The sequence below is a fragment of the Chlamydotis macqueenii genome, chromosome 7, assembly GCF_036417535.1.
Source record: "Chlamydotis macqueenii isolate bChlMac1 chromosome 7, bChlMac1.mat, whole genome shotgun sequence".
In the NCBI taxonomy this organism is placed as follows: domain Eukaryota; kingdom Metazoa; phylum Chordata; class Aves; order Otidiformes; family Otididae; genus Chlamydotis; species Chlamydotis macqueenii.
The window spans coordinates 25,195,828-25,222,682 of record NC_141562.1 but is presented as its reverse complement, the minus strand read 5'-3'; the positions used below and the strand labels follow the sequence as shown (position 1 = coordinate 25,222,682).

Here is a 26,855-nt window from a genome sequence, read left to right as displayed (position 1 = left end):
GCACTGAACAAGCCCTAGATGATGCAGTCACAACAATCCTGACAGCAGGGAAAGAAGATCCCCAGAGACTCAATATGTAGCAAGGAGACAGGCAACACAACCCCCAGGGCAGACTTGTAATTTCTGAGCTGCCAAAAATACACAACTGTGACCCATGCTGTAGCAGGTTGCAAACTGGAGAAGTTGCCTGATTCAACCCCACGATACTCAAGTTTCCCTTCAGATCCTTTCACATTTTACTAAAGACTCCCACAGAAAGGTCCATTTTTCAATTTCAATCCAATTTTTTGCAGCCTCACCCAAGCTGCTGTAAGTACTTGCCATGGACATGAGTTTAGCAAGATACTGTGTGCCTTCAGCTCATCGATGCTCAAGACTTTTTCCCTAAAAGCAACCTTTGACATCTCTGAACAAAATATGCTTGCCATGAAATCAATGCCTGCATCTGAGAAGCAGACACAAAGAATAAGCAGATCCAAGTCAAGTAGACCGGTTTCAAGACTACACAGAGAAATTTAGTGAACATTCCCAGTACCAGTGAGAAAAGATATGTAATGCTGCCTATGCGCATACCTTATCATAAACCCCACAGTGTCCAGGGCTGTTTCCTCTTACCATCCACACAACAAGGGAACATGTAGAATTGATTAAGTAAATATTCCAGCCGTCATTGCTTTGGACAGAAGTCTAAATAGATGCCCATGTGCAGAAAAACCTTAAAGAGCCATGATACAAAAGAAGAAAACCTCTCCTATTTTAAAAATATCTTATTTCTATTTTTTAAGCTTCAGGATTGCCAATGTCAATCCCATTATATTTTTCAGACGTGACTGGCAGAGTTTTCAGTTAACAAGTATTTTTCTTTTTAAATGTGTATATATATAATGACAGCTTATTTAACTTTTCCATTAGAACATATGACAGAAAATGACTTTTCAATAAGCCAGCAATTCGTGCATGCCAGTGAGGTCAGGGGGAGGGGAGAATCCTTTCAGGTTTGCCAGAACAACTGAAACCCAAGAATGTTTCAGTTGTAAAGTAGAGATGGGAAGGAATCTGTTTTCCTGGTGCCACAAGCCACAAATTCTTTTTGTCTTATTCCTCTTGCCATACACACACACACGTATGTATAACAAATTCAAACTTCCCAATTCAGGATAATTTTGAAAAAAGCGATCAAGGCAGTGAGGAAGAGGAGAACTTCTCAACAAATACATACTTTTGTCATCTTCCCACAAAGTACAGCAGTTCTTTCTCCACATTAGACAGAGGTAGGGGCTGTACTTGCTCAGGCTTACAGGGGAAAGAAGCCAAATCACTTAAAACCAGAGAGCTTGATCTTCCTCCTCTGCTCTATGATATTCAAACATTTTCCAAATGAGAGCTAAATTAGTTGCTCCGTAAAAGAAGCTAAAGACCAGGAAAGGTGAAAGGGGAGAAGTGTATATGTAGCATATGCTGCACACAGAGAGGTCCAGGACACTAAGGCATGGAGACACAGGTGTTCTGTGGAGGAGGCGACCAAAGCCTCATCTGCATTTAACTCAGCCATGAAATGACTCCTAGGGGTTTCCTGCTCTGATCATTCCAGCCTCGACACTGACACGCTTGCAACAACTTCAATTCACTTGCCCTTAAAGCTCTGGGCAGCTTTCCCCTCCCCAGCTCTCTGCTCTGTGTAATATTATTTCCTTCAGGGTCCTCGTGCTAAGCATTTGGAGCAATCAGCTGTTTGCCTCTAAGTGACCAAATTCCCGAATGAAGCCTCTGCTTTCCATCTGCAGGTTCAGGGCATGCTTGGTTGTGAGCAAGCACCGGAGTGAGAAGCCAAGCCCACTAGTCAGGCCAGAAAGGATAGCCCCAGCCCTGTATGCAGAGAAAGGCACATAAGATTTCATTTAAAAAAAACCAACCAAACAAACAAAAAAAAAAAAACCAAACAGACAACACACATCTAAGGCATAAAGATGTTTAGTGGCCACCTCCCACACAGATCCTAAACTACTCAAACACCTGCTGGAAAAGTTTTGCAGGAGCCAGAGCTCAAACCATCCTGACATCAATATGCAGTAAAACACAGGTTCACACACAAATCATAATCATTAGTATCTGGAATCAGGCTGGCCTGCAAGCTGGGCCAAGAGCTATTGAATTGCAATGATAACTGAGATTAGCCAGATGAAGACAGGAAAGGTATCAGGTAAAAATAGATGCTGTAGAGACAGGGAAAGGACAAGGCAAGAAGGCAAGGAATTATTTATTATGCTGCTTAATGTCAGTATATTGGGAAAAAAAAATAAAGACAGAATACAGAGTAGGAGGGAAATGGTTGTACTGGAAAGTACTGGGAGAAAGCCCCTTCAGGCACACGTCTCCCAAGCCTGCAACGGAACAGCGGATTCCCTAAAACACATTGTCCTTTGATGTCAAGAAATACCTGATAAAGGGATATGAAGTATCCCACTGCTTCCTGCCCTTCAGGAAGCTGCTATCCAGGTGAAACAGGACAACCTGCTTGCAGTCAGTCTTCCAACACAAGGAACAGAAGTCTGGAAGCTTTAGATGCACAGGCAGCTTTGCAGGCAGGAGCATGAAACCACAGTTTCCTCCTTTCCTTTCCATAGCCTGCCCCATTGCCATGCACTCTGACAGGTAAGGGAGTCTCATCCAAAAACACAGTTATTAAAATAACTGTTTTTACTTGGCAAGTCAAACATCCACATGAAGAAATGCCAGAACCAAGCTCACTTACACATCCTCCACTGACTAAAGTGCCAGTATTTGATTCTACAGCAAGTTAGGAGTGTCCCTACTTGAAGCTGTCACTGATCTTTATCACGTGGATACACAAGATGCAGTTACATGACCATCAGTTCAGGTTAGGTTGCATCCCTGTGGACTCCAGTCATAGGCTGCACTGGGAAGAAATTATGAGCTTACCACATCTCAGGGATGCCTAAACGTGAAGTTCACTCTAAATAACATCTGGCTGGCAAGTACTCGCAACAGTTGCGGTTTGCTACTGCTTTACACAAGGCCATTGATAGTAGAGTTGGGGTGGCTTGGTAAAAATACTAAAATCACAAACAGAGCAGAGGATATCCAGAGGAAGGAATCATTCACTATACACTCCCATAAGGTCAGGTAATAGGTTTAAAAACAGAATGAAAGATTTCTTCCTTAGGTCACAACACTGAATTGGAAGGGAAGCTATGAAGACCAGAACATTAACAGGTTCAGAAAGAAGAGATGAGCTACTCACAGAGCTAGCCTCTGCAAATATGAAAGAAACACTGGTCTGGATGCAAAATCTAGCCAGGCATATCCTAACTTCCCTATTTTTGTGCTTGTTTTGTTTCTTACGCTTCTCCCTAGACATCTACTACTGACCACTGCTTGATACCAAATGCTGGGGGTAGATGGATGTTGGACTGACCCACCATGGCCAGAAGAATATGAGAAACACCCACTTTGGTCAAGCCATGGCCCATCTAGCTCACTGATTTGTCTCCAGCTGTGGTACTAGCAGATGCTGTTCAGGAAAAAAGCTTGGCAACTTTCTGTGGTCATTCTCTTTGTACTGCCCCAGCACTCAATTGCCATATTAAGGATTTTAGAGAGTGTATCCCCACCTAGTCCTTCATCAAATCCCTTTCCTAAACTGCTGGCACCATCTATCTCCATAACCTTGTGGAACAGGAATTTCACTACACAGTGCGAATAAATACTTTTGTCCATTTTAAAGCAATGTCGTAGTAATTTCAAATGTCTCTAGTTCCATTATTGTAGGATTTGGTGAATAACACTTCCACATTCAAGCTTACCTACCACCATCTTACTCTTCATCTTTCTTTTCAGGCTGGTTTTACCAGAACTGCCTAATGGAGATAACCAAATATCAGCACATTAATAATTTCTGCAGTGTTTGACTTGGGACCAAACATGGGGAAAGATCACAAAAAAAACAAGATACAAACTAGTAATGCAGATGTTTCTTTGGTACAGAGGAGCGTTCCTCTGCTGTATCTCCTCTTCACACCCTGTTGGTTCATTGCCCCCTCTGAGGCAGGTTATAGTTAATTGGTTGCTTCAAGCTTTAAGGCTTCGACCAGTCTCAGTTACTCCTAGACCAGCAGAGACCCATCTCACTAGCTTCACTGCAAGAGCGTCAATGTGAGTCTGAGGACCATCAGGGTCTCACAAACCATAGTTTGGGAAGCAGAGGACAGAGCCATTGCACAGTGTGAATAGTACTGTTCACCTGCACTCAATACTGCCAAAGTACCTGATATTTTCCACCACATACCAGGAGCATGAAGTCCTCGCTCTGCGAAGCTACAAACTTATGTGAAGTAGTGTGTACACAGTTCATGTTCCCAAATTGCTGAGACCATCAGAAGACAGCTAGAGGAATGTTATTGCTTTTCTAATTTCTGGAGCAGGCTCCCTTGCTTCTCCACTGTCAAAGAGGAGAAAATCCAGGGGAGTATACAGAAAAGGAAAACATGCTCCAGGCCACATGCACTAATCAATACTCTGTGCAAGACAGAAAATAAGAAGCAATAGAAAATCTGTTCCAAAGACAGTCCTGCTCCATCCCCATCCCTCACTAAATCAGCCTGGACAGGCAAAGCAGGTCATGCAACAAAGCGGAGGTGCAAAGCTCAAGACAGCTGCACCAGGAGGCAGAGACCAAGCACAGCAATAGCAGCATTTTCTGCTTGGCCCAGCTTAGTCTGTAATTGCCTCCTCTGATCAGTTCACTTCTTTCTTTCTTCTCTCTCTCTCCCCCCCACCCCCCCCATTTTTTTTTGGAGAGGGGGTAGAGGTACACACACAGATGACCACAAGACCTCTGAAAAAAACAAGCTGTTAGGTTCCAGCTTGCAAGCCTCTATCGAGCCCCCACTCTAGTAAATCTCTGAGACTATCAATCACCTTGGTACAGGTTTCTCTTCTCAAAGGAAATGGGTTCTCTCTCTTCATTAGCCGCCCGTGTCTACCAACCATAGCCTCATTTCAAGTCCTCTTTGATGGACGGCTAGACTTAGAGGAACAGGTACCTCAATCTCAGAGAGAGAAGGATTTACTAATTAGACAGGGCAATGCACATTAAAAGCTGGCTTTAATAGCCTGCCTCAAATTAGCCCCGCATCTGTGAAGTGTCAGGATGCCTACAAAGCAGTGTGAGTACATCCCACACACAGGCACGTGCAGAGATGGTGGATGGAGCATCACAAGCCCACATTACCTCTTTAGAGCAAGAAAGCGGCTGTAGTGGCTGTGCTTCATATAGGTGGGAAGGAAGGTAGAGAAGACCTGACAAATCTGAGATAATGAACCACAGAACACATTACAGGCAACACTACACAGAGAGAACAGACTTTATAATCTGCCTTCCAGTCTGGAGCAGCCTCACACACTCAAAGAAACCAGGGGCAATGGAGACAAGGAGAGTCACAGCCACACGGCTCTGTCCAGGGATTTCCAGTGTCCGATTCCACTTGCCACATAGATGCAGGTGGCCAATTACCCAGGGAAGCTGAGGCTTAGCTACAGGCAAGAGGCACTCTGGCATGCTGTACTTTAAAGCATATTAGCATGCAAGCCAAGTGCACAACTGCACATATTGAGGAGAAATTCCCATTCTTCAGAGGAACCCGTTTCCCTTCAGCCTTGACTATCTCCTCCTAGTCATTTGCTCCTCTCCAAACTCCAGTCTGGTCCTGCTCCCATCAACTCTCTACCTCCCCCCCAGTGTTTCAAAAGTAGTTTGCTTTACAAATTTAGAGCCAGACTGATGCATTTGCTCATTTTAAACAGTCTGCCAAGCATCTTCTGCAAGAACTGAAGTGGCTGGAGAAAGCTGGGATGGAAGACATTATCCTGATGTGTGCCAGACCTAATACGAGAAGCCTATCTCTGTGCCACGCTTTCATTTTTAACAGTATTTTCTCTAGGCCTCAGGATATTCCTGCGGGCAGTGCTATGCTCTCTGTCAAAATGCCAAATTCAGCTGCAAGGGTTAAGTCGGAGATCTACATTCATGAATTCTGTAAATTCCTGTCATCAGCAACCTCATCCTGGGCACACAGATGACAGAGTCTGCACAGGATGAAGGCACTGCTGCTGTAAACATGCTCCCACTCTGCTAGTAACCACCTTCTGTGCAGACAGGACAGTTCCCTCAGCAGTTTACTACAATCCACATTCCTATCCTTATATATTCCCTCTCCCAGGCTGGAACAGGAAATTTTGTAACTGTAGATTGGTAGAGCAACATATGTTGCATACCACACACCTGAAGCCAGTCTGCATTACTTTTCTTCTTATTTTCTCCTCACCTCCTTTCCTGAGAGGACTGACTGACAAATAATCCAAGCCCCGCTTGAAAAAAATAAACTGTCTGCTCATACTTTTAATGCAGAGATGCAATGCAAAATCTTGGCCCTTGAATTCCCTCCAAGCTATTCTTAGCACCCATTTATAGGTAAAGACGCACATATAAAGAACATCCCTGCATGCCTGTTTCTCAAGTTGGCACAGGCTACTTGGAACACAAAGCTACGCACAAGCCCCAGTGCAGCCACAAGACATTCTGCGCTGGAAGTCAGCCATTGCCTTCCCAGGAATATATCCAAATTCCCGTTGGATACAACAGCTCTAATTAGAGGCAGAATCAGACAGATGTGCCTTGAACAAGTGCCTTGCACAGCATGGACTTGATACGCAGTGTAAAGCAGGCTTGAATTGACTTCATTGATCTTAGTCATAAAACACATCCCTATGCTTTAAACCAGTGCATTTTGGATACAGTCTACAAATTTGATACAGCAAGTGCTAGGATCAGAAAGTCACCACTACCTGCAGTCTCCTGTAAACTTTTTAGTTTCCTTCAGGAAAACTAGGACTAGCACCTGACTTCATGTGCACACAGTCATCACTTTCCCCTTCCTGCAGCAGTCTGAGACCTTCATTCTGGTAAAGTCAGTCCTTTCTCAGTTCTCTCTCAAATATATTTTTTACTTTTAGAAGAATTGAGGGCAGGGGGGAATCCCCCAAAGAGGCCCAGTGCCTCCCTCCTTGTAATGAAACCCTGTAATGGAATGCCCTGCACTCCAATTAGGAAGAAATGCTAATTTTCTCCAGTTGAGCACCCCCTCTAGATGTATCTAATTTGTTTCACTGCTTTCATCTCTCCCCTCCATCACATTTTCATTTAAAGGTTATGATCTGTTTGTGCCCTTCATGCCGTGCCCTGACAAGACACCCCTATGAGAGGTTGCAGGGGCCACATCGCCCTTCCTAACCCCCTTCCCAAACAAAAACCAAAGCTTTTTTCCCTCCACTGCCTCTTTAAGAAATGCAGAAAGATGAAGGGGAGGAGCAGGGAATTTGGAAGACAATAATTAAAAATAAAAAGTAAGCTCTCTTGCCAGTTGGATTGTTGGTTGTTTCCAACAAAAGGTTAGAGACCTTTGCACCGTGACCGACACCAGTATGACCAGTGCAGGTCAGCTTGGAGAAACAGCATTATAGGGCTTTGCTACTTCTGCAGAACCATTTTAGGAACAGCTGCCATACAAGAATATCCTTTTGCAAACAGTTTTGAGGTGCTGAATTGTTTAGGTCCTTGCAGGGCTGTGGGCTACAGCCCTCACTCTCCTCTCTCCTACCTGTCACAAAGAGTCTGGTCAGAAAGGACACGGAAAGTTGGCTTAGCAGAGAAAAAAGTCTTGGTAAAGCTCTTCCCACTACTCTCTAAACAGGTTATGCCTTCTTCTGGCAGTCTTTGTTTTGGTAAGTTCCTTCACAAGAGCAAAGGCTTGCGCTGAGTAGCATGGGCTTTGGAAAAGCTCTTCATGGCATCCATAAATTCGTGCTGCCATGGTTCTAAGTGGCTGTGAGCAGGCTTTTAAAATCTTCAGGGCAGAATCCATCTGGACAGGATGCCTGCCCAGAAGGGCTTTCTACAAAGGCTGTATCTGTAGCGTATACGAGACAGGCATCTAGATCACCAAGCTGGTGTCACACCACTTCCCACAGAAATTTCAAAGGGCATTTTCACCAAAAGAATATTATTTAAAGGGAAAAAAAAAAAAAAAAAAAAAAATCCAGCCACCAACCTACCTCTGTTTCCTCCAACGAGACCCCTTTGTAGCCTGCCCCAGTATCCTCAAACAAAACAGCATCCCTGGAGCCAAATCCAGGGTCTTTCCTACATGCACATCCTGCTCCTAAGCCAAGACATTAATGACTTGTGTTCAGCCTCTCCCTCCCTTCACTTCAATTCTCTCCTTCAATTCTTGTCCGCTAGAAAAGAAATCTCTGATCTACACACTCTAGCCACAAGTTTCACCATACATCTGTTGTCAAGACCCTACAAGTTGAAAGCACCCAAAGAACCTCTTTGGAGGTAACACAGCTAAGTAAGTGGTCCCCAACTGAAATGGGGTGGGAACTGCTGGGTTCCACTCACAGTACTGCCTGGAACAACCACCCTCTTGGAAAATGAGAGGAACAGCTAGATACACTGCCCAGACCGAGCACTGATCAGCCTGTTCTTGGACAATAAGATGAAGGTGGAAAATTACTGCAAGAGTGTTTTCTGTTATTAATAGGCACTTTGCTAATACTGCCCAAGATAGCCAGCTCTCTCTCAGTCATTTCCTGCTGCAGCCCCTGAATCCCATCAGTCAGATGCCATATGCTCCATTACAAGCTATTTCCTCCCCATGTTTGCAATGCCTCCAAAAGCTTTTGCAGAAAGTCCTGATGATCCCTCCTCCTGCCCCCCTCCGCAGACACAACTCCCTCATAACTCAACTTTCTGGGACCACAAATGGGGAGTGGGTAGTAGGCACACAAAGATTTACTCTTCACAGATAGCACCCTTGCCCTTTCCTCCCCCCCAGGCCCCCTTTCTATCTGGTCCATGCGAACAAACCCCGAGTGGGAAAGAACGTTCGGAAGAGGCCTGTGTCTGGGCCGGCCGCCTTTCATCCAGAAGATGCCTCTTCCCGTTGGAAAATACAAGCATTGTGTGAAAACATTTTAATATATTCATGCACATTCCTATAGCTCGCAGGAGCGAGCGAGTCCCAGCACCCTCCCCTCCCTGCCTTCCAAATGATTTTCATAGGCAGCGATGCACTGGGAATGCCACCTGTTTTCTCAAATACCCGCGAGTATGTAAATTGTGGGAATATGCAAGCCAAGCGCTGTGGTTTTATTGTGCTGCAGAAAAGATTTTACTAATTACTTGCCTAAACTCCAAAGCAGTACGCCTGCTTTCTTACAAAGCGGGAGAGCAGGGAAGGTGGGGGTGGTGGGAAGAGGAGGAAGGGGGGGAAAAAAGGGGTGAAAAAAAAGAGTAAAGGGAAAGAGGGAGAGGGAGCGCAAAGGATGCATTTCAAAGTTTCTCCAGCAATTGGATGGAGGGGGGAGTTGGGCCCAATGTGAAATCATAGAGGTCAAAGGTGGGTCTCCCTCCCTTGTGAGAAAGTGGTGAATCAGGACGGTTTATCAAACGATCATTTTCTTTTGAAACTGGGAGGCAGCGGCTGGGACAATTCTGCAGATGTGCTTGATGAGTTTGGGACAAAAATGGGCTGCCTCCTCCCCCCTCCCCTCTTTAAGGTCTCCCATCAGGGGTTGCTTCTCCCTCCACTGCTTCCAGGACCCTCCCCTCCCTTCTTCAGTGGTCAGCTGAGACCCCCACCCACTGATCGCCTTTGTATTCCTGGCCTTTGGACACACTGACAGGGCCCTTTATGAGACCCCAATCAAGACCCCCATGTCACAGGTACCTAGTAGAGATACCAGACCCTTTTCAAATGAGGAACAACAAGGAAAATATGCTGGCCCATTGTCCCAGCACGGCACCAAGGGAGATGAAAGGGACAGGCTGCTCCCTCTCTGCAGACCGCCTGCCAATCAACCACAGTTATTAAGGTCACGATGTGGAAATTCTTTTGACCTACACCTAATCAAAGATGCACCAGGGCCTTTTGAGACAACATGAAGGAAGGTGGGAGGGCAGGCATCCCCCTGCCCTCCCCACCCATAAATACAGTGGAGCTTCCAAAGAGAATTTAGTAGGAGTTACCTCAGTTAGTGCCATGGTACACTTGCCCCAAGTCCTGCTTGGGCAGCCGAGCTGGGCTTCATGCTGGCACCCAGCCTCAGGAAAGCTTAAATTAAAAGCTTTTCTCATTGAAAAGTTACAGACTGAGCAATACTGTAGGTAGCTCAGAAGTCATGATTGAGGATCCTGTGTGACAGGTACTAAGCATACTCTTTCCCATTCCTGATAGCTTTGGTTTGCACAGGCTGTGGGCTTCAGGAAACATGCTCAGCACCATCCGATACCAGGCCCTGAAGTAGAAAAACTCAGTGGGCATGAACCTATGAATCTCCAAAAGCCGAAGCACCTGGAAGAGAAGATGGATGCCAACAGTGCAGAACAGACATTCTGAATCTCCCTTGCATTATACAGGACGAAGATAGCAAGACAACTTTGATGGTGGTTGTTCTTAGGACTATGCAGAAATCTCTCATAGACAGGAGTTAGGACCCACCTGCAGTGACAGAGGAATCAGATAGGTGGTACAAAACAGTTAGAGCATATGTCAGATGGGATCAGAGAAGCACATCCCACACAGCTCCAGAACACTTGGAATATGGACTAGATTACCTGCCCCTGAAAAGTTTTTCTGTATCACTCACTGATCACCACACACTCAAGTAACAGGACAGTCAGACACAGTACTTCAACCTGACAACAATAATACAAGAAGTGTCAGACTACAGTGGTAGTTCACACAAAAGGGCAAGAAAATCCAGACCTCAGAACAGAAACTTTTTTTTTTTCAGCACATACCGGAGGCTTCTGCAAGAGCAAGATTTTGAATTAGATCCTCCAGAAGAGCCAGATGGTATAAGCCACGGACACCACTGGCACGTGCAAAACCAATCTTTAAGAAACAGAAACTCCTGGAACCCCTCTTTATGCACCATGTCTACCAGCACACAGGGAATACCCTTCCCGATCCCACTGTCAGCTTGCTGCTCTCATCCTGCTGGCATCCTTCAAAGCGCATCAGGATCAAACTCCTAGTGAAAGGCAAGCAAATTTGAGTTGGGGGTAGAGTAAAGACATGAACAGCACGATAGACACAGCAACCAAGCTGCAGGTTTCATTATACTAAACACTTTGCTTATATGTTTGTTCATTTTCCCCTGCCTTTTATCCACTTTTAGCTCATGAAAGACAGTGCTACTGTCTTGCAGCAGTAGCAGTTCAGTACTACTCAGAGTCCCCCAATTCCCATCAGAGAGCCCGCAGAAGATAATAGCCTACCAGTGGTGACAGACTGGCTGATAGATGAGAAATGGAAAATTCCAAAAGAACTTTGGGACAAGGACTTATGCCTTTACATAAATCCTACTACGCTGCTTCTCCAATGCAAGTCATTGTCATTCCTAAAACCATCCCCTTGTTCCTTGGCTCTTACACAACGGTTGAAGCAAGTGGAAGACAGTTTTCTCTTCTTGATGTTAAACCACCTAGCTCCTGTTGTGACAGGACAAGGGGTAACAGTTTTAAAACAGAAGAAGGTAGATCAGACTGGATATAAGGAAAAAAAATTTTTACAATGAGGGTGGTGAAATACTGGAACAGGTTGCCCAGAGTGGGCAGATGCCCCATCCCTGGAAACATTCAAGGCCAGGTTGGACGGGGCTCTGAGCAACCCGATCTAGTAGGAGATGTCCCTGCAGGGGAGTTCAATTAGATTACCTTCAAAGGTTCATTCCAAACTATTTATGATTCTATGATAAATTACTTAGCTACAGCAAGGCATGGCCAGCTTTAGGCTGTTGTAAGCCAAGATCCAAATAGACTCTTCAAACCAGCTATCTTCTCTGCCGTTACAATAAGGTGCAGTACTCAGAGGAGACAGGACTTCAGCCTGCAGCACAGAAGACAGAGAAGAGTTTCTTACTTCAGGGCAATATCCTCAACTACCACCCTCCTTCCAAATGCCAATGGCAGACTGAGGACCAGCCTCCTGCTGACCTCAGAGTGAATCAACAGTCCTTTAGAGGGGCTAGGCTGCTATCTTAGGACACTACAGCCCCACTTCCCACCTCAGGGCATGGGCTCACATCCTCTGAGTGACATCTCCCGCCTCATCTGGGAGGAGTAACAGTGGAAGCTGAGCCTGGTTAAAGGCATCTGCACCTGGTGCTCTGGCTGTACAAGAAAGGTCCATCCCTCTCTGTCCCTTCCCGCCCCTAAAAGCAGCCCTTTGAAAGGCAGGGGAGGGAACAGACACCGCTCTAATTGTAGGAGTGAAACCTGGCATCCTCCTGCCCATCTAACTTTGCACTCCATTTCTGTATCTCTTTGAACCTCTGGTACAGCTTGTCAGGTCGCTGCCCTTCTGAGAGATCAGGAAAAAAAATACGGTAGTGATTATTATTGTACACTGATTTGCAAGCTAGGAAAAAAAAAAAAAGAGAAAGCAAAAGAGAGAACAGCCTTCATGTGTCAGACTATGAAAGGGCTGCGACTGAAGCTGCCTGAAAAACAAACCCTTAATTTAAATGTTAATGAAAGTGCTGAAGACACATCAGAGACTAAGTTCTCTACAAGGAGCAGAATCAGGTCTAGAATTTATGGCCCCCTTCACCTCCCCTCTCCCCTTCTCTGCTCCATCAGCCAGAGAAGTCAGGAAAGGAAAAAAGCCCTAATTTTAACATTAACTCCACACTTCCACCCTGGGATGCAATTGCTAAATTATCTGTTGGCAGGACACTGATCAAAGGTGGAAAAACAAAGGCACACTGCACAACTGAGCAAAGGTAAACAGCAGCCGAGGTCTGGTGAAGTTACCTTCTCCCTCTACGAATTTAAAAAGTAAAGAGAAAATTATCACAAACTGGAAATAGAAACCACAAACCATAAGGCTGTCAGCCCCCTCAACTAAGCTGCTTCTGTCACATTGATTGACCAGACATGGGCTCTCCTGTGCAAACCAAGTAGCGCAAGAAAGATGCCTCCTGCAAGCTTTCCAAGACCGACTCTCCCCTCAAACAAGGGGAAAGATTAAAAAAAAAACCTGGAGGGGAAAAAAAAAATAAAATTCAATATGCAACGCAGCTCCACAGGATTAGAAACAGATGTCTGGGTTCTAACTCAGCTACTGCCTCCCAACACCTGCTCACAACTACTAGTGAGTCAATTCACACAGTCACAGAAAATATATACATTAGAGCACTGGACAGAAATCACAAAAAAAAGGAGCAACTTATCAGTCATGTGAGCTTTAGAGGGCAAAGGAAAGAAATTGAAGTTGAGAAAAACAAATTGCAGTTTCTCAACCTATAGAGGTGTTTGCATATGTGCTTGTTTTCAGAGGAGAGGGAAAAGGTACACGTATGTTCATGTGTTCACCTATGTGAAGATGACCAAATACAGTCATTCAATTCAAGAAGGTAAAACAAAGCCTTCTTCCTCCCAACATCAAGGCAATGGTCAGGGCACAGGGATAAGAAACAGGTGCCATTTTAGCTCCAGAAGGGAGAAACCGATACTCATTTCCTGCTCTTCAGCTTGCGAGTGAAAGAGCACCAAGTCAGTTATGACTACTGTACATATCTAGAAATCTGCCTCCAGATCACCCTCTGAGGTCAGTAAGAGATGGTAGTTAACACCACCACTAACTCCGCAGGTCCGCCCTGGGATCTCACAGTTGAGCAGATTCTTCCTGCCTCTGCTTAAGAAACAGCTGCAGGTCAGAGTCCCCTCTCAATTATTCAAACCAGCCAGGCTCTGCAGAGATCCCCACGGGCAGAGCTATTGCTGCCTGCTATTTTGCTGGCAACGCACAAAGCAGAATAAAACCCAGTTACTTGTCCCAAGTCCTAGCAGGCTCTGAGAGGTTAAGTGTGCAAAGCTAGGTCAAAACAGAGCACCATTACAGCCAACAGCTCATCTTGGTATACAATGGAGGATATCCTCTGATAACAGTGGAGCAAGAAATGAGGGTGGAGCAAGAAATTAAACATTTTAACTGCTGCACATTAGGGCTTAAATCGTACAGTTAAAACCACAGCAAAGTTGCTCTGACTTAAGTGGGTTGTTTTGTCCTAATGCAAGCTGCAAGATCAGATTGTTTCACTTTACAATAAGTTTCTAAATTTACAATAAGTTTCTAAATAACCATTAAAAAGAAGCCGTCAAAATTAATCATTTTGATTGCTCCCAATGGAAGAGGGGCCCATTCAGTCAAGGTGCCTGTCAGTAACCCTTCTCTTCCATTCTTTGGCTAGCAAGTTTTGGGTATGTTTTGTAATTTGTCTGAGGTTGTCCACAAGGGTAGAGGTCTCCCCAGATATTACTCCCCCATAATATTCCATGGGAGAGGCAATTAAGTCAACAGACATTCAAATCAGCCTGTTAAAATAGAGGAGTAAGGTCTCAACTAGAACACTGCATAAATAGAAGAGATGGAGCAAGCCTGGCTTTTTAAATTCAACTGCTCACAGAAGTACTCCTTTTACTTTAAATTTAACAATCAATGCAGATAGCTAGTCTTTGGTACAACCTTTCCTCCTCTCTGGAGTCAACCTGCACTTCAACAGGTTGCAACATTTGCAAGAAGTTATGAACTGCAATAGACCACTGACAGCTGGAAAAGGAGAGACCATCTTTTGGGCTTACACACCCAAAGCACACTTCTGCTGCAGTAGGGCACATTATGGTTGCCTGACATTGCCCTAAACTGTACCAAAGATTTCCTAGCTCTTTATCTACAGTTGCACACTAAAAACCATTTTTGTGCCCCGATCATCTCTTTCCTTAGTTTAAAATACAACACACTTCAAGTACAACATGGGAAGACCAGCTCTCATAACAAATATTTAAAAATCTAAACAGCAAATGCCAGTGGCCAGACTCAGCAGGAGAAGCTAGCTTAGATTTGAACACTTTTTAAAATCCAACACCAAAGAATTTCTGAATTCAAGATTAATAATAAATTTAACATCAAAGTCCACTTTTTTCCTTTCCCCTCCAGTTTAGAAGCTTTTCTATCATTAGGGGGAGAAAAAAAAAACAAAAAACTGCCACAAATTTTCCCCTAAATAAAGGAACATTTCAGTAGTAAAACATATATCATAAGCCTGATGTTTCTGCAGCCATAAATGTCATGCAATAGGATCTCATTTTCTCCATAAACCTACCCCTCAAATTAAACAGTGTACAGTGGTCACTTCTCTTCCCTGGCAACTACCACCTCAGGGAATCACAAAGCATGAAGGTGCCACTATTCCACTAGAAACCCCTGGGTTTGCCTCACTTTGCACATTTGAATTGGTCCACTGCACTCAGGCTGGCCCTGGTCCCTGAGCGCACATAAGTCACTGCAGTAAGCACCAGTAAATGAAAGTTTAACATCTGCACGATGCAGAGTTCAAAAGGCAAATGAACTTGGGGGGAAGAGGATTACAAGCAGCTAAGAAACACAGTTTAGGGTACACAACCTCTTTAAGTACTCTTTTACTAATCCATGGAGGAGGACAGCTTTGGAGACCAATTCAAACAGCTGTCAGAGCAACCTGAGGCATCTTATTTTAAGGATACTCTCAGACTCCTCTCTAGTCCCTGACGTAACAGGCAATGTGGGACCTATGATCCCAAGCACACCAACCAGCACAGCTATGCAGACGACTTGCTGAAATCCCAGAAGAACCACAACACTCTCCCCATCCCCACTGTCCTGCAAGGAACCGTTAGGGATTGCCAAAGCAATGAAGTCCCAATAACTCACACAGATGTGAAGGCACTTCCACAGCTGAAAAGATTATACAAAGGACTAAGCACAGTTCTTCCCCGCACAGTAAAAAGAGAAGATCTAGTACTCTTAGTACCCTTTTACACTACTTAATCTCCCTTACAGGCATCATTCTGTTTGCAGACCCTCCAAGCATCCAGCCTGGCATCACTACACAAAGAGCAAGGAAGCTTCCTCCCTAGCTCAGCACATGTGCAGGAGGATCTCTGTAGTGCCACAGGGAAACTGCAGACCAACAACACATCAAAGCAGAATACCCAAGAAAGATGCCTGAAGGCAGAGGAGCTGCACTTTAAGAGCACAAGTCCCTGATGTTTAGTTTGGGATAGAGGCACTTCCTATTAGAGCAGCAGTCCAGCAGAGCAGGACTACAGCAGACACAGTAGAAAACCAAGATGTGAGTCAGGAGCGCATGAGATACTTTCTAAGGAAGAATCACGCAGAGGGAAACAGCACTGAAAAGCAAGAAGAAAAGTTTCAGTCCTGCCCATCAACAGATGAGCTTCAGTAAGAATATAACCCTGACTACTCTAGAAAGTCTTAGTCCTGGCAAACCTTCAGGCCAGGAAACAGCCTCTCCAAAGCACCTTCAAATGCCTTAGAGCTAGAGGAGTCCTCCCTGCTCCCACACCACCTGCACAACTGCTTTGAGCTGTTCCTGAGCTCTATGTATCCACAGTAGAGAGAGCTGGTGGGTTCTCAGCAACAATGGGCCAAAATACTTAGGTGGTTGGAGCTTGATTCTACAGCAGTTCTACACCAGCAGAACTATCTGTTCTTGTGGAGGAGCTCTCAGTTTACATCAGTACAGGTGAGAAGGGAGAAACAGGTGGGCACATCAAGTGTTTAGGAGGAAGTGGAGGTTATAGGCCACGTTCAGCCTCACTGAGGAACAAATGCATCCAAGCTCTGGCAAGAAGGATGGGGGCTGCAAGAGAGGAAAAGCTTCACACACAAGTGCATAGGTAATGCCTATGGGTGAAATATGGGCTCTTGCAAATAAAACAGAAACTACAGAGCTCCCCAAAGCAGACCTCACTAGAAACCAGATATTATCTTTGATACTCACCCTCATTAGATAGCATGCAATAAAACCTATTAGTGAAAAATTCATCTCCCCTGCCCCTTGCCCTGGCCCTCCCCCACCACATGCCCTCCTGCTCTGATCCTCTCTCTCTTCTAGGATGGCTGCGATTTGTTCTGAGAAGCGACAGGTTTATAGGTTAGCCGACACCTTCTCTCTGTGGAATTTTAATTAACTTCTCCCATCGTCAATAAGTTAAGGAGCAGGGTTCCCATTATACGAGGTCAGCAGCGTGTTTCAGGCCCTGCTATATCAGCCGTCAAATTGAAGAATTAATGACGTGGCTAATTGGCTCTAATTCTCCACACCCCCCCCCCCCCCAAAAAAAAATACAGAGGAGTAAGGGGGTGGAGGGGGAGTAGGGTAGGCTAGTGGGGGAGGCTGGTACAGTCCAGTCTCATAAAAAAAAAAAAAGTGTGCACAATTTAAGCCCACTTGTTCATGGGGTAGCTGTTCCACCACCTCCCATTTATCACCCTGCAGGGAGGAAAGGGTGGTGGGGAGACAGTGGGTAAATATTGTGACAGAGGGTGTGCACAAGCGTGCGCACCAGGGAGAGGAACACTGTCCTGACAAGAGGCCACCTCAGTAGGTCATCACTTAGGAGCAGGAAGCAGCACGCCACTGGGCTCTAACCAGCCATGGTGCGAGAGCCAGAGCCTATCTGCCCAAAAAGCAGCCCTTGCAGCACAGAAGACAGCAAAGGGCTTCTATTTACCATGTTGCTGGAGCATTAACACACACGGTACTTCTTTAAAAACACTATCTGTCTCAAACACTCAGAGTAATGGGACAAGTGAACAGCAAAATCATAGCAAGCCTCGAGGGTCATTTCCCTGATAATGCCATTAGCTCCATACCACTAAGTTTCTGCTGCTGGCAAAACAAGCTTGGAAATTTAATGAAGACAGCAGTTATGGGAAGTATTTCCAAGCCTAAAATTCATAGTTGCAGACATCACGTGGGCAGCAACAATAGCTCTTCTTCTTCCCTCCCTTGAGGAATGCTGAAGAAGAGTCTCTTGCATGCGAAAAAAACCAACCCAGCTTAACAGTGAACCAGAGACAGATCACCGCTGGTGTAAAATTTTAACAGTGAGAGTTTAAGTTTCTCAGATTTTCACTTCCTCAAGAGCAGCAGCACTTTGAAAAACACCCTGGAAGACACTGGCGTAGGTACTGCCCTCGCCTCTCAAGATGAAATTGTAGTTGTAGCATTACGCCCACACTAGAAGCACAGGGCTACAGGCAATAGAGGCTGGAAAACCTCATCCCTGAACTACACTTCCATCTTTCCCCGTTCAGCATGCTCAAAGAAAATCAAGCTCTAACCACTGCACACAGTTCCCAAGCAAGGACCTTTTTGCTTGGCATCTCTTCTGCCAGAGAATGAGAACAGAAGTTGGCATCTTTTCAGTACTGAAAACCTCAAGAGAATCCTGCTCATTGCTTCTAATTAGCAAGTCAGAGAGTTCACTCTGCAAGTAAGAACAAACAGGTCCCACCTGCAACTATAACAGGAATGCAGAGCCATTTTCACAGCCTCTTTATGAGCAGATCACTCAGCTGTTAGGGGGAACAAAGACCACACGCTCTTCTCTGAGCTCCTGCTGCAGGCACAAGCACCTGATCAGCCTCCACCCAAATCAAGTCCCTGAAGTGTCACACTGGTGCCTCAGAGAGATTTGTGGACACACAGCTTATCCAAGTCCTTTACTTCTCTCTACTGGAAATTGGGAATAAAGAGATCTCAGTTACCTTAATAATGGGCTGATAGCAATGGACCACACTCGATCCTCTGTCTGCACTGTATGTAGACACTGCCCAGCTCTGCCCGCGGACAGGGACCAAACCTAAAGAGAGAGATGTACGTTATGCCACATCACCCAGAAAGCGCAGAAAGTAGGATGCACGCTGCTGATGTTGCGCTGGAAGAGCTGTCAAAACTGCCACGCTCACCTTCCCTGAGATCCTCTCCCTGAATTCCCATTATTTACTTTTGAGAAGCAGAGCCTTCAATCACTGACATTTACACAAAGATTCATCTTATGAGTATGACCTTCCATCCCACTGGCAACAGCAAGCACACCCATACTCTCTAGGGCAGCAGTCACCACAGAGGCTTCTCACCTTCGGTAGTTAAATGAACAAGAAGTGGGATTTGTTCAAATCTCTGCTGTTCGCTTGAACAGTGTGGGGAGTCTTTATACCTTTCCTGAAAAATTCCCATTTCTATTATCATCCACTATCCTGTAAAACATTTCTTATAAACTCACCCATTTTCAACCAAGTTTCTTAAGTGTACCCCAGGCTATTTTCAAACAGGCCCACCTTGCGCACTGACGATGTGAGAGAATGTCTTCCCTCCCCATCAGTGTATACATCCACATCCCCTTCCACCAGTTCACCACACACACTGCTTTGTTTCTGGGTCCTAAATAAAGCCCCTCAGATTCTTGCTGAGGCCTCTGCTTCTGGCCCTCATTTTCTCCATCTTGCCTTCATTCTTGGCCCACAGAACTCCAGCTCTCCAGTTCTCTGTAACCCACCCCCAATGTTTCACTTCAAGACTTCAAAGCTGGGAGTGCCCTATTTGTTTGTTTGTTGATAATGCCCAGGATTGCAGGCTATTCTTGTCAGCAGGGAATTTAGCACCTAGTGTCAGCAAAAGCAGCAGAAAAGCTTAACTCTTTTAAGGCATCCCTATCTCCTACAGGTTAAAAATATTGCTTAGAGCACACTATCTGGTGCCTATCACACAGGAATGTACATTAGCAGCTCTTCAGGGCTTAGTCCTAATCAACACTCCGCAGAGCCCTCAATAGCTTAGACACTTAGAGCCCCTTTAAAAGGCTGGTAGGGATTCCCTTCCACTCTCCAAGAGTCTCATTCGTGCAAACAAGGCAGGCTACAAAAGAGATGATAAAAAATAAGCGGTGAACATCCCTAGAGCCTATGCTGTGGGGATCACTGGGTGGGCAAGATCTCACACTAGCTCCAAGAAAAACAGCCTTAAATTCCCCTCTAGCCTTCAGGAATTTGTTCTCAAGGTCGCAGAGGTCTGTCCTCCAGCTGCCAGGGAAGGAGGAAGAAGGCACTCTCCCAGCAAAGAGGCTCCACAGAACAGAGAGGAGCAGCCCTGCTTAAGTGTGAGACAAAGCAGTATCAATGCCTTGCTCCCAAGAGGAAAGCAGCATCCCCAACAGAGCCCTTTGCATGTGAACACCGCTCTACTTATGGGTGTACTCCTGGGTAAAATCACCCCCACAAAGGGACCAACAAGAACGGACAGGGTCAGGCTGCTCAGCAGACTGTCAGATAGTTACCAATTACCACACACTTCCTGTAAAACCTGGAAAGAGATATTTAAGTCTTTCTTTGCCCCAACTTCCCCTCTTGCAAAACAGAAATAGCAGTTTTTCCTCTTACCTCCATTAAAGCCCTGTGCTATGTACCAGGGACCAAGAGTATCCACCAGCCTACCCTGAGCAACAGCCAAAACTTTACACACAGCAACCACTTCCAATAACGAAACAAGGGGTTGTGAAGATGTGACAGGTTATGAAGATGCAGCACCATGCTAGCAGGACAAGGGTGAAACAGTTTCCTAAACTACTGAAACAGCTGGTTACAGCTCAGGAGAACAACTCTCCAGGTAGGAAGAGAGCACCACCAACCAGAACCAGGAGGACAAAAATCAACAAGTTCCTGGCTCTAAAAGAAGTAGTCAAAAATTAAATGACAGGATTCAGTGATGCCAACTGGAAGAGAAAAATGGGACCTAACAGTATTAATAGTCTAACTTCAATCCTGGTTTGCAAACCAAGAACCATAACAGATCCTCCCCTCCCAAAAGAAAAAAAAAAAACCCCACACCACACCACCCAAAACCTACAAACCACAAAAACAAACCACCACCTCACAGACTTGGAAAACATATCATACTATCCCTTAAAGAGATGGAACGTACAACAGAGCATGTGAAGCAACACTGTCACAAAGCAAGGATGTGCTTGAGATACATACAGCAAATATCAGACTAACTGGCATGGATCATCACTACAGTGTTAGACAGATGTACAGCGAAAGAAGCAAAATATCAGCTGCTGCCTTCTGTACTTCCTAGTTTAAAGCAGCAGCTGATGTCGTAAAGCACTGCCAGATCTCTTTCTTAAAAGCTTGGCACAGCAAGCATCTTTTCAGAAACATAAGCATACGCCAAGACAGCCAGCACTTCTGCAGGCACACAAGACAGGGCTAACAGTTCTGCTGACACTTAAAACACTCATGGCACAAGACCTCTGAGGTCACCTCTGCAGCAGCACCTGCAGCTGCTGGAACATCACTGCTCACCTTTGCTGTTCTGTCCCGGGAGCCGCTGACAATGAGGCCACCTTGGAAGTCCACACAGTTCACCTCCTGTTCATGCGCAGAGAACTTGACGCTGTAGGAACCATGGATCTTGTGAAGGACAATACTTCCATCTCTGAAAAGCAAATCCCCAGGCAGGGAGTCTGTATCAGCTGTATCTCCCTTGGACGTGCACCTTCCATTAGTGCTTAGGAGTGCCACAAAAAGACCAGGACTGATCTCTCACGGGAGCTGAAATTCATGCATCATCATTAACACTTCACTCTTCACACATCACCTGTTCTCTTGCAATCCCACATCTGGCCAGCCAAAGCCTGATCTGCCACACATGAAAATCTTCCTAGCTATCTTTCCACCCTTCAGTTTGTGCCAAGCTGCAGAAACTAGCAGAGCAGTCATTCCTTCTCCTACTGCTTCAAGTTTGCCAGAATCCTGGCGGGATGCTGACTGGCTGGAGTAAGGGAACAAGTGTAGAGGTCATTCTCACTCATGTCCAAGCCTCAGCTTTCCATTCATTCCAGAGCAGCCATGCTGGGTCTTGTGCTTTGAATTAACTACAAAGATATTTAGACTTTTTCATCCAACACAGTTACTGGAATTTTAAATGCATTCCTTCATTTTCACCTGAGTTTCGGGCTACAGTTCACAGGGGAGAGTCTCAAGATATTCAGCCATGCTTGCCTCTCCTACTTCTGTGCTTAAGTGCTGTGCATATTAATAGCTAAAACTTTATAAATAACAGTACTGTCATCTGCTGTAATTGAAAAAGGCCAGTCAAATGCAAAATTAATTGCAGAAGTGTGCATGTGCTGGAATGCTTGGCAGTATTCCTCCTCTCCACAATTATATCAGTTGGTCTAATAAACATATACTTGTCTCTAGAAAGCCTTATGCACCACTGTGGCCCCAGTTAACCAATAGTTCTGAATATCAGAACACAGTCTAGCTACCATAACTCTAACAGGGAAAGAAATGAAAACTGCGTATCAGTCAGGATTGTGTGATCAGTCAATGCTGATTCAACAGCCCTGTGGATATCTACACAAGTTCAAAAGAGAAAAGAACACTTTATAAAGTCAACAGCATGCTCCTCCACTGCTCTAGTAGAAGCTTGACAGGACAGAACCACATAATAAGAAAGGAAGCCGCAGCAGTTGAACACAGCCAAGCACGAGGACACTATGTAGCAAGAACCCTCTACTCTGGGCTGGAGTTAGACCAAACCTTTCCACCTTCACTGCCGCACTCCTTCATTCACCCAACTTACCCCCCTCCGCTGACGATGTGGGAGTTGACAAGCACAAAGCGACACACATCCTCCTGGTGGCCAGAGAAAATAGCTTGAGGGTGACGCTGCAAACCTGCACCGTCTGGACAGAGCCGGTAGGCCTGGATGTTCTCCGCTTGAGACAGGTAGAGATACTCGCCATCCAGCTCCATCCAGGGCATCAAACTGCAAACAAACAGCAGGTTGGGTGGGGTGCAGGGGTGGGGAGGAGAAAACAAAACAAAAAACCTCGCACACAAAAATAATTTTAAAAAGATTCCATATGTAAACATATCAACAAAAGCAAGTGCCCACTCAAGAAAACAGTGAAGTTGGAGCTGCTGGTCATGCACAAAAGCAGAGCTTAATACAGTAGCATGGCTAACAAGTGAAGCTTCTCCAGCAACACAGAAAGCGGATCACATTGCTGGCATTTTTCTAGCCAAGAGCTGAGAAGGAAGCATGGAATCTCTGAAAGAGAAGATGGACAAGAGTCTAGTGAGTTTAGATAGGAAATACTTAAGGCTCCCTGACCCCTCCTCATGAGCCCTGTACTTTTTAAGAAACTAGACTACCAGGCATTTGTGAGCTATGCCAAGCATTTCTAACAGAGCCTTCAATATGCGGCTCTTGGTGCAAGCAGCAAGTCTTGATCCCACACATTATCTGCAGATACCCACAAAGCTGCCACTGTCTCACCGGTGTCTGAGCAGGGAAGCAGGTCACATCAAATAGTGTAGGTCTTCCTACAAAGTCCTCCACCTCCTGCGCTCTCTATATGCTAATACCTAAAGCAGCAGGGTAAGCTAGAGGCTATTCAAGAACTTTGTGCTCATCATGTAGGGAAGGTATTTTTCTACATTCACACCTCTTCTGCTGCTGAGCCAAAAGCAATTGCAGAGCAACCTCTCTTGATTTCTGTTGTCTACCTTTCAGAAGAACCTATACACTGTATCTGCCCCCTGCTATCTACAGGACAGTGGCAGCTTCCTATAGACAAGTCCCAGGCCAAGAGCAGTGGACTGCTAAAGGAGATGCTCCAAAGTATTTTGGAGATTGGAGTGGAAAGTACGTTTCACTTCCTGGGAGACCAAGAAGAGGAGGAGACACTCAAGCAATATCTGAATCAAGCCTGTCATCACAATAAGTTTATTTATTCTTGAAACAAAACCAAAATACAGAAAATAGAACAGGCTACAATGCACACTTAGTGAGCTCTTTGCTCAAGATCTTGCTTTTGTGTGGCCACCAGAGAATCAGCAAATAGGCCTTCTGGATATGGCAGGGCCAGATACAAAGAGACGTTGGGCTCCTATTCTACGGCGTATGGATGCATGAAACGGTTTTCACTTTCTAGTCATTGCTGAGTGCAAACATTGAGCAAAACCAGAGTCTTTCCATAGAGCAGCCTTTCAGTTTTCAAACTATTCAGGAACAAACTGTGCTGAAAGCAGGGGTGGCTTCTCATAAAAAAACCCATCTCCCTCTTTTTTGCAGATCATTCATCCTCAGAGGTAATGATTTTCTGTGTCAGCATAGCCATTATGCAGAGCTGCGCCTCATAACATCACAATGAGGGACCAGAAACAAGCAAGAGGACAAGATTGCTTATTAGATAGAAGGTTCCTGCTTGCCTGCATTCATCTCCGATAACAGGCTTTTAGTCACATGGACAAAGCAGTGGAGCGTAGGTTGTAACGTTCATTTGGGACTTGATCATATGCATGGAAAAAAATAAGAGGCATCTTTAGAGCTGCAGCTTTGGTTTTAAGCAGACTGATTTCCCCTTCTTTCCTCCACTCCTACGCAGTCCTCTAAGCAAGTGAATATCCAGCTTACCTAGACTACAGCCAGTTTCTGTGGCTTTCCTCCTGCTGCAGTTTAGTTTTTTACCTTTTTCTATGGCTTTTTCATAAGGAGAAGTAACAGATTTGAAGCAGGATAAATGAAAATTAGAGGATACCGTCTGGATGGTGGCCTCATTAAATCAGTCCTTGCCTTTTCACTTGGGAAGCTGGTTTAGTAATGATCTCTAACATCCACAGAGCCTGTCTTCACAGATGGTTGCAAGCACTTCAAAGGCAGGTATACAACTTGCACCAAAACCCATTCTGCTCATTACAGCTGTTCCCAGGACTTTAGAGAAGCAGTGGCACATTATCCATTGCTTCAATCTACACAGCACAAAGAGGCATGAAAGCTCAGTGGCAGGTCCCTGTTCTTCAGCATCTAACAAACCATGGTCTTTCTCATTTCTCCTTCTGTCTGATGATGTCAAAGCAAAAAATTGAGATGTGCTGTTCAGATAAGAGATCCATCTTATGCTTTGCTTTGAAAGCTCAGTGCACCTTTGCAAGCAAGAATTAAGCAATAATTTCCTCTCATTAACGTTAGATATGCATTTTTTTTTCAGTGAAGGAGGGAAGCATAAGGTAGGAGAATGAAGAAGCATAAAAAGAATGGCAATTAACATTTTAGATTTGTATATCCAAATCAGGGGCCAGGATAAAGCAGGAGAGACAAACCAAGCAGTTTGAGAGGACACATAAGTCTATGTCTGGGTTCAAGGTATGCTCACTGTGAGAGCAGGACAGAATATTGCTCATGGTATACAGGAACAGAGAGGAACATAACAGTTTGAAGTCTATGGTAATGATTGCCAGATCCAGTTAGAACCACACAGATCAGAACAATACCAAATTCAAGCTCTTACTAAGAAAGGAGCTCTCGACTCTCAGAGTGGATCTCTAGGGCAAGACAGCAACTCCAGTTACCCCACATCCAGCTAGCCAGTAACATCCAAAATAGGCCAGTGACATCACTTGTAAGATCCCATGGATCACAAGGAGCAGGAAACACCTCCTTTCAGGGCACAGATGCAAACCCAAGGCCCTGCAGCAGCTGATACAGAACAAGCAGAAGAGAAAAGAGCCACTTGCTTGCATTTCCATTTCAGGACCGTCTCCCTCCTGCAGCGTCCGTGCCTCCAGTTCTGAGATACTTTCACCCTCTCCTTCACTGGAATGCCAGCCGCTCTGCAGACAAAAAGAGAGAGATGAGATTAGCAGCCAGGACTGATGCTATATGGACAACAAAGACACTCAAGCTGGTCACAGGTGTGCTTTAACTCTGGTTCTACAAATGATGAACTGGCAAACATTGATGGTGCCCGAGCCACATAGAGCAAGCACACTTGGGAGAGCTGACAAGGAAGGAACACTGAGCAGAGTGGGTGCTTATCAAAGAAAGCCATCCCTGATGATCACTAGTGTACAAGCCTTAAATCTGATCAAGATCTGATCCAGTATACTGAATCCAACACAGGTTCAGACAAAATGTAATCAAAACAAGATGACACTGAAAGAAACTACCAGAACAACCAGAGAAAAAGGACACCACACTTCTAATAGAGACTAAAGAAAGCTAGTTAAGATAAGGACAACATCATACAAGAACAGATAGAGGAAACATTAGTCAGGAGAACACTGAAACTAGAAGCCAAAAGAGTGTGTCTAGCCAGAAGACTAGTAAAGAAACTGCTCCAGATTCTCATCTGCCTGACACTCACATGATCAGATACAATAATTAGAAAACAAGATATGTTCAAACTAAAACAAAAAAAAATTACAATATTTTAAAAATATTATTTTAAAAATAAAACAAATTTATCTGTATAACCACCCAATGCACACACATCCTAATACAGATTATCTTTTGCAGCAGCTCACCAAAGGGTAGAGAATTCCACCACATCACTGGAAAATTCCCTACTCAGAGTCAAAGTTATTAAAAGACAGATTGTAGTTCATCAGCAGTTGCTGGGATACAAATCAAAGTTATTGGGGTGAGCTGAGACAAGCAAATATCAACACAGCTCAAGAGGTGGCAAAAGGGAGGTACCACAAGAGACCTGGGACCAAGGTCCCTTTAGAGTCTACATCAACACATCCAGTTCAAGCAGCTGTTCAACATCTGTTTTGTTTTCATGATCCACAGTTGATTAAAGAAGGTGGGGGGAAGGCAGCTTTAGCTCCCATCTTTCTCATCATGTAATCTTAATTATTCAATATCCTTGGTAGAGCTGCTTAGGTAGAAAAGATCAGAAAACTACAAACAAGAAGAAACTCTTGAAGTTATCCTTTATAACTAGAGGTTGGGAACCACTTACTAGAATACAAGAGTTTATCCCCCTTGCAGATATTTCTCAACAGTCAATGTTCCCAGATGCACAGGATGAAAGAAGGATCCTTGAGACAGGGACTGGTGCCCAATGA

The 26,855-nt window shown here is 44.9% G+C and overlaps 1 protein-coding gene across 1 annotated transcript in view; it reads right to left on the bottom strand.

Annotated features, from left to right (window-relative positions):
• The window catches only part of FBXW4 (F-box and WD repeat domain containing 4), a 62,572-nt gene that overhangs the window by 25,679 nt on the left and 10,038 nt on the right, over positions 1-26,855 (bottom strand). Inside the window, exons 2-5 of the mRNA XM_086752230.1 lie at positions 25,521-25,616; positions 22,582-22,767; positions 21,297-21,429; positions 18,702-18,796 (exon numbers count right to left, since the gene is read on the bottom strand). Coding sequence (XP_086608356.1) covers positions 18,702-18,796; positions 21,297-21,429; positions 22,582-22,767; positions 25,521-25,616 — 510 coding nt within the window. The remainder of the gene's footprint in view (positions 1-18,701; positions 18,797-21,296; positions 21,430-22,581; positions 22,768-25,520; positions 25,617-26,855) is intronic.